The sequence below is a fragment of the Ursus americanus genome, chromosome 1 (genome assembly GCF_024610735.1).
Source record: "Ursus americanus isolate L20-20 chromosome 1, mUrsAme1.1.p, whole genome shotgun sequence".
Lineage (NCBI taxonomy): Eukaryota > Metazoa > Chordata > Mammalia > Carnivora > Ursidae > Ursus > Ursus americanus.
The window spans coordinates 75,005,424-75,018,297 of NC_142127.1; the positions used below are offsets into that span (position 1 = coordinate 75,005,424).

Sequence of the window (12,874 nt, forward strand, 5' to 3'; positions counted from 1 at the left end):
CTCCGGGAAACAAACTGATGGTTACAGAAGGGAGGACAGTGGGGGGATGGAGTAACAGGGAGATGGGTATTAAGGAGGGCACATGTGGTGATGAGCACTGGGTGTTATACACAACTAATGAATCATTGAACACTACATCAAAAACTAATGCTGTATTATATGTTGGCTAATTGAACATAATAAAAAATATATTCAGAGATTCCACAGCAAATCCACTGATACCCTGCAGTATTTTTAACTAATCAATTCAACAAATGTTTATTAAGTGTCTGTTATGGGCTCATCACTATTCTAAATGGTAAGGTAATGTGGTTAAGACTAAATCACTATCACTTGGAATGTAAAAGGCCACTGGGAATGATAGTAAACAAACAAACATATGATACCATGTAATGATACTTGAAGAGAAAGTAATAGGGACGGGGTAGGGTAAGTGGTTAGTTATTTTATATAGAATGGTCAGAAAAGCCCTCTCTAAGAAGGTTAACATCTGAATAGACACCTGAATGTCGTGAATGTATGAACCCTATGAAGATCTGGGGGAAGAATATTCCAATCAAAGAGAATAATTGTGGCATTACTGCTAATTGATTACATAATAACCACTTCCCATGCTATCTTATAGAACCTGAATTTTGCTTTTAACAGCAACCTATCAGACCAAAATAATGAATGAATCATTGTTGGAAATCCATTGCCTTTCGCCAAATACTAGTTTTCCCATTCTTCTTCGAAGCTAGAGGTATTCCTGTTACATAATTCTAGTCAATGAGACACAAAATCTACTGGGGGGTGATTGGGTAAACTTTTGTTTCTCTGTGGAAATAAAAAGGGGCAAGTGCAAAAGTACTTAATTGGTCAACCCCCACATTCTTTCACCTGCCTAGATCTATATATAATGCCTGGGACTAAAGCAAACATCTTGTGATCATAAAGTGACAAACATGAACATGAAAAAGAGGAAACATAAAAGCCTGTTCCTGGGTCTTTGAAAACACTGTTAAGCCATTGCACCAATGACAGAAATCTCAGCCTCATGACTTCATTGATTGGGTTCCAATGGCCTTGCCAGGAAAATGTGGTTTCAAGGTCAAGATCACAAGGGTGTGACTGTAAGATCTCTTGTTCAGATCTCAAACAGTTTTAAGATAGTGTTTCACAGACTCATTCAGCTAAACAAAAAAATATTCTAAGTATCTAGGATGGCCTGTTAGATCCTCTCTGCTGGATAGGAGAGCCTCTAAGATTCTTAAGAATATTGTACTACAGCACCTTGGCTCTCAACCAAAGGTAAATAGTGGCCTGTCGTAAAGATATTCAGGAGTGTAACAGTTGGCTAGGATCATAATTTGATATACAGAAAGCCTACAAAATCTTTAAGAATCATAGCATCAGGGATAGGAGCAGAGACAATATAAATGGAAAGAGGTTTTTGAACCCTCATCTTTCTACAGAGAAGACATAGGCTACAAAGCTACTCAGTTACAAGTATAAGCTCTTTCTCATGGAAAAAGAAGGTAAAGCCAAGCCCTAAGGGCAGAGGCAAGAGCTTCAAAATTACATGGCCTACTCACTGACTGATGTATGCTTTACTTTCCCCTTCTTCCACCTTTGGAATATAAGTGCCTATTTTCCTGTTCCTTACTCACCATGTATATAGGACACAGATAATTGGTCTCTTTAATTTACAGGTCTTAAGATTGAGAGGAGCCATACTCAAGAAGCCTCATCCACCTGAATCTGATTTAGATGTTCAAATTCTATACTTCAAGCCTAAGCTTGATGTAGTAATAGCATGAGCCAAGGATCTAATAAGGGGAGTGAGTATAGTTTGCATGCAGGAAGCACATGAATTACTTGCAGGTAGAGATAGTTAATCTGTGGCAGTTAATCTCCAAACATGGCCCCCAATGAACATCACTTTCTAAGATTCCTGCCCTTATGTAGTCCCTTTCCATACTGAATCAGGGTTGAGCCTGAGACTTGCTTTAACTAACAGAATTCAGTAGAAATGACCCCACATTCATTCCAAGCCTAAGTCCTAAGAGGACTTGAAGCTTCTGTTTTAGTGTATCGGAAGCCCCAAGCTGCCACATAAGAAATTTAGCTGCCCTGCAAGAGAGACCACATGAAGAGGCAGCATGGAGAGGGAAAGGGATAATCCCTAAGGTGACATGGTGGTGGGGAGTAGGAAGAGACACATCAAACCAGATGTTCATGCATCTCAACTGAGCCCAGATTTACAGCTGTCTCCATCAAAGTGTAAGACACGTAAGTGAATGAGTGTTCCAGCCCAATCGAGCTCCTAGATGATTATGAGCCTAGCCAACATTAAGCAGAGCAAAACAACTTCCCACCTGAACAAAATCAACCCAAAGAATCTTGAGAAATGATAAAATGGTTATTTTAAGCCACTAAGTTTTGGAATGGTTTGTTATACAGCAGTAAGCAACTCACTTATCAAATGAAAACTGAATATTTTGTAAGTTAGTCTCAATAGAGAAATTAAAAGGCAAACTACAAACGATGAAAAAGAATATGCCATAATATAATAAAAAATATTACTATAAAAAATGTGCCATGACTATACCAATGGTTAATATCCTTATAATGAAAAAGAGCTTACTGCAAAACTTCAACATCATCACCAAGTACTCACCAGAAGACAAAGGACACGATCTATCTACTCATACTAGGGACAAAACAGCTAATAAGTATGAAAAAGTTCTACTTATTCCTTAAAAGATCATTAAAATTCAAATACTATTGGTGAGAAGGTAAAGTGGCAAAATCTTTCTGGAGAGCAAATTTGTCCATATGCCATTTTTATGAATATATGAGGGCATAATCACAGATCCGAATAGTTACAGAAAAGGATGTTAATTTCAAACCTAATGTCTAACAATATAGAAAATGTTTAAAGGAATTATTAAGTATCTATATTTGAGGATATTCTACACCTTGAAGATTTTTAAGAAAATCGGGTAACATGCTTATAATGTCAAATTTTGAACAGCACAATATAACATTTTATATATAAATATATATTATATATACACACATATATAATTTGATCCAAGTTTTTAAAAATAAATGAAAAATATGTTTATATATAAATAGCAAGGCTGAAAGGAAAAAATTGTTAAAATGGCAGGATTTTTAAATTGGTCTTTTATGCATCTATTTTCTAAATTTTCTATAACTGTATTACTTTCACATTCAGTAAAAATAAGAATGTTATTCTTTATACGTTACACTGGATAAGCTACTGATCTAGGTATTTAAGAATAATTCCCCAACTAGGGGCACCTGGGTGGCTCAGTCAGTTAAGTGTCTGCCTTCAGCTCAGGTCATGATCCCCAGAGTCCATCCCCACATTGGGCTCCTTGCTCAGCGGGGAACCTGCTTCTCCCTCCCCCTCTCCCTCTGCCTGCCACTTCCCCCTGCTTGTACACACAAGCTCTATCAAATAAATTAATTTAAAAAAGAATAATTCCCCAACCAGAGTTATTTAATAAAATTATCTTTTAGAATTTGGAAGTTAGGGGTGCCTAGGTGGCTCAGTCATTAAGCATCTGCCTTCTGCTCAGGTCATAATCCCAGGGTCCTGGGATCGAGCCCCGCATCAGGCTACCTGCTCGGTGGGAAGCCTGCTTCTTCCTCTCCCACTCCCCCTGCTTATGTTCCCTCTCTCGCTGTCTCTGTCAAATAAATAAATAAAATTTAAAAAAAAGAATTTGTAAGATAATTTAGAAATGACGTGATATGGTCTACCATTCAATAGATGAGGAAATAAGTCTAGAGGTTTAGATGCCCAAGCTTGTTGAAGTATTTAGAGGCAGAACCTTACTTAGAATTCAGACTGTTTACCCACTGACCAGTACACATTTTTACACTGCTTTATGAGCTACCTATAATAGTGATTCAAATAAAAAGTAAAGATCTAAGTAGAATAATTGTCATTTTGAGAAATGCTTTAACCCTTTGAATTTACATTTAAATCATTCTCATTTTAAACTATAAAATTATTTGTAATAAGAATATTATTTCCTATAACAGTTTTAATAAAAATTTCCACTGAAATAACTTCTATGTTATAACATCTATGTTCCATAGATGAGTGATTAAGAAGATGTGGTCCATATATACTATGGAATATTACTCAGCTATCAAAAAGAATGATTTCTCAAAATTTGCTGCAACATGGACGGCACTGGAGGAGATAATGCTAAGTGAAATTATCATATGGTATCAGCTGAATTTTATTACCCACCCATGAGACTAGTTTGTACTACGGGTATCTCACATCACTCTGTTTTTCTTTCAAGGGTTTTTTTTTTTCCTCTTTACTTGAATCTAAGTAGGGTAGGAATGTTTAGTATACTTAGACACACTTCCACTTGGAGACTTTTGAATGCATTTTCAATTTATTTGTTTTTTATGGAACATAAGAAGTAGGAAGATCAGTAGGAGAAGAAAGGGAAGAAGAAAGGGGGGTAAACAGAAGGGGGAATGAAGCATGAAAGACTATGGACTCTGGGAAACAGGGCTTCAGAGGGGAGGGGGTGGGGGAATGGGATAGGCTGGTGATGGGTAGTAAGGAGGGCACGTATTGCATGGTGCACTGGGTGTTATACGCAACTAATGAATCATCGAACTTTACATCAAAAACTAGGGATGTACTGTATGTTCACTAACATAATAAAAATATTATTATAAAATAAAAAAATGAATTATTTTGTTTTCTCTAGTCTTATACTTCTAATATGAGGGCAGCTACCTTTAGTTCAAGGTCTTCCTCTGGATCTTGGCTTTGAGACCTACCTTTTGATTTTGAATCTGGGGAAACTAAGCTTGTGCTCTTCTTTCTAGCTAAGCTTCAACTGTTGCTTTGCCATCTAAGTTCTGCTGGTGATGAATCTAAGTTCCTCCTCTTTATTTTACCTGGATATATATAGTTTTCAACTTTACCTCTGATGGAGATGAGTCTGTTTTTAAAAGCCTTAGATATCTATCTTTCAATTTTACTTCTGGTGGAAAGAACATATTTTTCATTTTTCCCTCTGGCGCAGCTTCTGATTGGTATTCCTCTAAAGGCGATATTTTGTTCTCCTCCGTTATTGTCAGGGTAGGAATAATGGGCAATGGAGTTTGCTTTGTTGATTCATCTGTTTGCTTCGTTGATTCATCTCTTTGCTTTGTTGATTCATCTTTTTGCTTTGTTGACTCATCTGTTTGCTTTGTTGACTCATCTGTTTGCTTTGCTGACTCATCTGTTTGCTTTGCTGACTCATCTGTTTGCTTTGCTGATTCATTACTTTCAGGGGCAACAGCAACAACATCTGAATTATCTTGATTTGACTGCTTCAAAGTTGGTAGAGTCAGGCCTTTCTTATCATCATTATCTGGCAACTAGAAAATATATCAATAAAGCAAGCTACCAATTAATCATTACTGACTAGAAAATATTTAAAACTAATAAAACTGGACTTAAAATCATTTGTATCCTTATCCATTATCATAAGAAGTGACCATCAATATCTGTCAATTATTACATTCTTTATTAAAAGAGTTACTACTTGCCTGAAACCATGGACTACAGAATGTTATTCATTAAAATGATCACACTGCTTTATTTTTTCTTAAAGACTTTATTCATTTATTTCACAGAGAGTGAGATACCACAAGCAGGGGGAGCAGCAAGCAGAGGGAGAAGGAAGAACAGGCTACCCACTGAGCAAGGAGCCTCACTGGGGCTCAATCCCAGGACCCCGGGATCATGACCTGAGCCAAAGGTAGACGCTTAACCAACTGAGCCTCCCAGGCATAAAGCAGTGGTTCTCATGTATTCAGATTCTATAAATCAGCAATATCTTAAAATTGAGGGGTCCACCATTTTGCTGTCTATTATGATACACCAATATATCATAATAAAGGAAATTTAAGGGATGCCTCGGTGGCTCAGTCAGTTGAGTGTCCAACTTGATTTCAGCTTGGGTCATGATCTCGGGGTCATGGGATTGAGCCCCGTGTCAAGCTTTGTCCTTAGCTGGGAGTCTGCTTGAGATTCTCTCTCTCTGCCCCTCCCCCAACCACACACTAAAACGAACCCTCTCTAAAATAAATAAATAAATCTTTTTTATAAAACAAAAATAAGGGAAATTTTAAGAGCAAAACAGCACAAAGAAAATATCATAAAATCAAATACTATTCTACGAACTCTATTTTTTTGCTTCTATCTTAAATATAGATTATGAAGCCAAAGAGAAAGTAAAGAATGTGGTTAAGTCTCTGGCATCCATTTCTAAGATCATTGTGTAGAATTTTATGCTTTTATTTTTACTTGTTGCCCCCTTTCTCTTCATCAACATCTTTTGTCCCTTACCTTTGTATGTAGTTTTAAATATTACCATTTTATGCTGTAATTTACCTTTTAAGAGTGTAATTTAACTTAAATAATGTAATTGTATAGATACTGCCACAAGAGAAATAACCATAAAGACCTGAATAACTTCTTGAGTGCTTTTTTTCTCTACCTATAAATGTTTCTTTATTTATAAATGTTTCATCCCTTTATAAAATAGTGACTATTAGAAGTTCTCTAACAAGTTCCCTTACCTCATTTGGAACAGTTTCAGCTTCCTCCATTATAAAAGGGACATCTGTTAATAAATTAATAGAAGTATTTTATTATTATATTACATTATAAAACAAAAAACATTTATACATATGTATACTAATAAAATACTATTTTAATTTTTCTCACCAAGAACAAAGAACAATTTAAATCAAAGCAGCTATTCAAACATAAATATTATTTAGTAAAAACAGGCTGATGAATCTCTGGGAAGATGGGGGGGTGGTAAATTGAAAAGGTGTGGAGATAAAATGAAAGCATGCATTAACTGGTAAGATTTCAGATCCATCAATGTAAGACATAAAAATAGATATAGAGTAGGGAAAAAAGATGGCAGAGTAGGGGACCCCTTTTTCAGCTGGTCCCCTGAGTCGAGCTGGATAGGTACCAAACCATCCCGAAAACCCACGAAATCAGCCTGAGACACAGGAAAATACATCTGGATCTCTACAAACAAACATCTCCAGCACTGAGTATTGAGGTACGAAGTGGGGAGTCATGAATCCTCGCACAGATATCGGAAGATAAACGGAAGGGGGAGGGAGCTGCCGTGCTCAGGAGCCGGGAAACAGTAGCGACCTGCACTGGGGAGCGGCGGGGATCCTGGACAGGCACCTGAGAGAGAGCAGACTGAGACTGTGAGCCTGGGAACCCGGGCGTCCATACTGAAAACCAGAGCTCCATAGCGCTCACTCAAACTAGACAGAAACCGGGAGCTCAGGAGCGCTCGTGCGACCAGGCTGAAAACCGGAGCTCCGGGGCGCGCGTGAACCACAGTGCAACAGGTAGCTTGGGACCGCGTGTGGGAACAGGGGAGGGGGGGCTGGTGGTGTTAGAAGCACAAAGGACAGAGACGTGTTAGCCCTGGAAGTGAGGGCTGGGAGAGTGGCTGTGGGGCGCACATCCCGGGACACTGCAGAGTTTTTAGCAGCACTGACGGAAACAGAGTTAGAGTGGCCAGGAGAGCTCAGTGGAGAGCGGACTGCGATCTCTGTTCTGAGACAGATGCTAGGATACGGCCACTGCTGCTCTGACTCGCAGAAGAGGCACAGAAAACCGCCAGGGAAAGCTGCCAGAGAACAAAAGCCCAGAAATACCGGCTCATTGTGCCCATCCCCATCCCCCCTCGCAGGAGACAGGGCGAATCTACCCAAACAGGGTTGCCTCAATATCAGTGCAGCAGGCCCCTCCCCCAGAAGGCAGGCTGAAAAATCAAGAAGCCCACATCCCTAAGGTCCCTATAAAACAAGTGCACACTGCCTGGGTCCTGGTCAATAATTTGGGCTCTGGGCATCCCTGCAACCTCTCATCAGAATGACGAGGAGGAGAAATCCCCCCCCCCCAGCAAAGATAATGAGTCTGTGGCCTCTGCCACAGAAATGATGGATATGGATATAACCAAATTGTCAGAAACGGAGTTCAGAGTAACAATGGTCAAGACGATGTTGGACTTGAAAAAAATATTAATGAAAATATTAATGAGAATATAGAATCTCTAAAGACGGAAATGAGAGCAAATCTGGCAGAAATTAAAAATGCTATGAATCAAATGCAGTCAAAACTAGATGCTCTGACAGCCAGAGTAAATGAGGCAGAAGAACAAATTAGTGAATTGGAGGATGGGATGGTAGAAGAGAAAGTTAAAACGGAAACTTGGCTCAAAAAAAATCCAATTTCAAGAATGTAAATTAGGGGAGATTACTGACTTAATGAAACATTCCAATGTTAGAATCGCCGGCATCACCGAGGGGGTGGAGAAAGAGAGGTCTAGAAGAGATATTTGAACAAATTGTAGCTGAAAACTTCCCAAATCTGGCAAAGGAAACAAGCACTCGTGTCCAAGAGGCAGAGAGGACCCCACCCAAGCTTAACCAGGACAAACCTATGCCACGTCATGACATAGTGCATATTCGCAAATATTAGATCCAAGGATACAGTATTGAAATCATCCAGGGGGAAGAATATATTTACGTACAGAGGGAAAAATATTAGAATAAGGTCAGACCTGTCTACAGAGACCCAGCAGGCCAGGAAGGGTTGGCAGGGTATTTTCAAAGCTCTATCTGAGAAGAACATGCAGCCAAGGATCCTTTATCCAGCAAGGCTGTCATTCAGAATTGATGGAGATATAAGGACCTTCCAAGATCGGCAGAAACTGAAGGAATTCGTAACCACCAAACCAGCCCTACAGGACATATTAAGGGGGGTTCAATAAAAGTAAAAAGGCCCCATAAGTGATACAGAACAGAAATTTACAAGCTATAGAAACAAAGACTTCACAGGCAGCATGACATCACTAAAATCATTTCTCTCGATAATCACTCTCAATATGCATGGGCTAAATGCTCCCATAAATGCCACAGGGTTGCAGATTGGACAAAAAGAAATGACCCATCCATTTGCTGTCTACAAGAGACTCATCTTGAACCTAAGGATACATCCAGACTGAAAGTGAAGGGATGGAAAACCATTTTTCATGCCAATGGACCTCAAAAGAAAGCTGGGGTACCAATTCTCATATCAGACAGATTAGATTTTAAAGTAGACTGTAGTTAGAGATACAGAAGGACACTATATTATTCTTAAAGGATGTATCCAACAAGTGGATATGACAATTATAAATATCTATGCCCCCAACAGGGTAGCAGCTAGATACACAAGCCAACTCTTAACTAGAATAGAGAGATATATAGGTAATAATACTTTAATAGTAGAGGACCTCAACAGTCCACTCTCAGCAATAGACAGATCACCCTAGCAGAAAATCAACAAACAAGAGCTTTAAATGACATACTGGACCAGATGGACCTCATAGATATGTACAGAACACTACACCCCAGAACAATGAAATACTCATTCTTTTGGAATGCACATGGAACTTTCTCCAGAATAGACCATATAGTGGGTCACAAAACAGGTCTCAACCGATACCAAAAGACTGAGATTATTCCCTGCATATTCTCAGACCACAATGCTTTGAAATTGGAACTCAATCACAAGGAAAAATTTGGAAGAAACTCAAACACTTGGAAACTAAGAACCATCCTGCTCAAGAATGATTGGGTAAACCAGGTAATTAAGAAGGAGATCAGGGGCGCCTGGGTGGCACAGCGGTTAAAGCGTCTGCCATTGGCTCAGGGCGTGATCCCGGCATTATGGGCATTATGGGATCGAGCCCCACATCAGGCTCCTCCGCTATGAGCCTGTTTCTTCCTCTCCCACTTCCCCTGCTTGTGTTCCCTCTCTCGCTGGCTGTCTCTATCTCTGTCAAATAAATAAATAAAATTTAAAAAAAAAAAAAGAAGGAGATCAAACAATTTCTGGAGACCAATGAAAATGAAAACACATTGGTCCAAATCCTATGGGACACTGCAAAGGTGGTCCTAAGGGGAAAATACATAGCCATCCAAGCCTCACTCAAAAGAAGAAAAAATCTAAAATGCAGTTTTTATAGACTCACCTCAAGAAGCTGGAGCTGGAACAGAAGAACAGGCCTAACCCATGCATGAGAAGGCAGGTGATCAAGATTAGAGCACAGATCAATGAATTAGAAACCAGGAGCACAGTAGAGCAGATCAACAGAACTACAAGCTGGTTCTTTGAAAGAATAAACAAGATCGATAAGCCACTGGCCAGACTTATTCAAAAGAATAGAGAAAGGACCCAAATTAATAAAATTATGAATGAAAGGGGAGAGGTCACAACCAACACCAATGAAATAGGAAGGATCAATAGAAACTCTTATCAACAGCTTTATGCCAATAAATTAAACAACCTGGAAGAAATGGATGCCTTCCTGCAAACCTATAAACTACCAAGACTGAAACAGGAAGAAACTGATTATTTAAACAGACCGATTAATTATGAAGAGTTTGAAGCAGTGATCAAAAACCTCCCCCAATACAAGAGTCCAGGGCCTGACGGATTCCTCGGGGAATTCTACCAAACATTCAAAGAAGAAATAATACCTATTCTCCTGAAGCTGTTTCAAAAAATAGAAACAGAAGGAAAACTACCAAACTCATTCTATGAGGCCAGTATTACCTTGATCCCCAAACCAGGCAAAGACCCCATCAAAAAGGAGAATTACAGACCGATATCCCTGATGAATACGGACGCCAAAATCCACAACAAGATCCTAGCTAATAGGATCCAACAGTACATTAAAAGGATTATCCATCGTGACCAAGTGGGATTCATCCCTGGGATGCAAGGGTGGTTCAACATTCGCAAATCGATCAGTGTGATAGAGCATATCAACAAGAAAAGAGTCAAGAACCATATGATCCTCTCAATTGATGCAGAAAAAGCATTTGACAAAATACAGCATCCTTTCCTGATTAAAACCCTTCAGAGTGTAGGGATAGAGGGTACATTCCTCAATTTCATAAAAACCATCTATGAAAAGCATACAGCGAATATCATTCTCAATGGGGAAAAGCTGGAAGCCTTTCCCTTAACATCAGGAACACAACAAGGATACCCATTCTCGCCATTATTATTCAACACAGTACTAGAAATCCTTGCAACAGCAATCAGACAACCAAAAGGGATAAATGTATTCAAATCGGCAAAGAAGAGGTCAAACTGTCTCTCTTCGCAGATGACATGATACCCTATATAGAAAACCCAAAAGACTCCACCCCCAAACTACTAGAACTTATAGAGCAATTCAGTAATGTGGCAGGATACAAAATCAATGCTCAGAAATCAGTTGCATTTCTATACACGAACAATGAGACTGAAGAAAGAGAAATTAGGGAATCCATTCCATTTATAATAGCACCAAAAATCATACGTTATCTCGGAATTAACTTAACCAGAGACATAAAGGAACTATATTCTAGAAACTACAAAACACTCCTGAAAGACATTGAAGAAGACACAAAAAGATGGAAAAATATTCCATGCTCATGGATCAAAAGAATAAACAGAGTTAAAATGTCTATGCTACCCACAGCAATCTACACTTTCAGTGCCATCCTGTTCAAAATACCAATGACATTTTTCAAAGAACTGGAACAAACAGCCCTTAAATTTGTGTGGAACCAGAAAAGGCCACGAATCTCCAAGGAACTGTTGAAAAGGAAAAACAAAGCTGGGGGCATCACGTTGCCAGATTTCAAGCTATACTACAAAGCTGTGATCACAAAGACAGCATGGTACTGGCACAGAAACAGACACATAGACCAATGGAACGGAATAGAGAACCCAGAAATGGACCCTCGGCTCTTTGGGCAACTAATCTTTGACGAAGCAGGAAAAAACATCCAGTGGAAAAAAGACAGTCTCTTCAATAAATGGTGGTGGGAAAACTGGACAGCTATATGCAAAAGAATGGAACTTGACCACTCTCTCACACCACACACAAAGATAAACTCGAAATGGTTGAAAGACCTTGATGTGAGACAGGAATCCATCAAAATCCTAGGGGAGAACACAGGCTGCAACCTCTTTGACATTGGTCACAGCAACTTTTTTCATGACACTTCTCCAAGGGCAAGAGAAACAAAAGAAAAAATGAACTTGTGGGACTTCATCAAGATAAAAAGCTTCTGCACAACCAAGGAAACAGTCAAAAAAACTAGAGGCAGTCCACGGAATGGGAGAAGATATTTGCAAATGACATTACAGATAAAAGACTGGTATCCAAGATCTACATAGAACTTCTCAAACTCAATACATGAGAAACAAATAATCAAATCAAAAAATGGGCAGAAGATGCAAACAGACACTTTTCCAATGAAGACATACAAATGGCTAACAGACATATGAAAAAGTGTTCAAAATCACTAGCTATCAGGGAAATTCAAATAAAACCACACTGAGATACCACCTTACACCTGTTAGAATGGCAAAAATTGACAAGGCAGGAAACAACAAATGTTGGAGAGGATGTGGAGAAAGGGGATCCCTCTTACACTGTTGCTGGGAAGGCAAGCTGGTACAGCCATTTTGGAAAACAGTGTGGAGGTCCCTTAAAAAGTTAAAAATTGAGCTACCCTATGATCCAACAATTGCACTACTGGGCATTTACCCCATAGATACAGACGCAGTGAAGGGCCATATGCACCCCAATGTTCATAGCAGCATTGTCCACAATAGCTAAATTGTGGAAGGAGCCGAGATGCCCTTCAACAGATGACTGGATTAAGAAGATGTGGTCCATATATACAATGGAATATTACTCAGCCATCAGAAAGAACGATTTCACAACATTTGCATCAACATGGACGG

General features: G+C 39.1%; 1 protein-coding gene across 2 annotated transcripts in view; it reads right to left on the reverse strand.

The window, feature by feature from the left end:
• The window catches only part of CATSPERT (catsper channel auxiliary subunit tau), a 141,734-nt gene that overhangs the window by 58,762 nt on the left and 70,098 nt on the right, over positions 1–12,874 (reverse strand). For both annotated transcript variants that reach the window (XM_045806503.2, XM_087862692.1), the window contains 2 exons: positions 6,619–6,662; positions 4,972–5,412 (listed from right to left, as the gene is read on the reverse strand). In XM_045806503.2, coding sequence (XP_045662459.2) covers positions 4,972–5,412; positions 6,619–6,662 — 485 coding nt within the window. The remainder of the gene's footprint in view (positions 1–4,971; positions 5,413–6,618; positions 6,663–12,874) is intronic.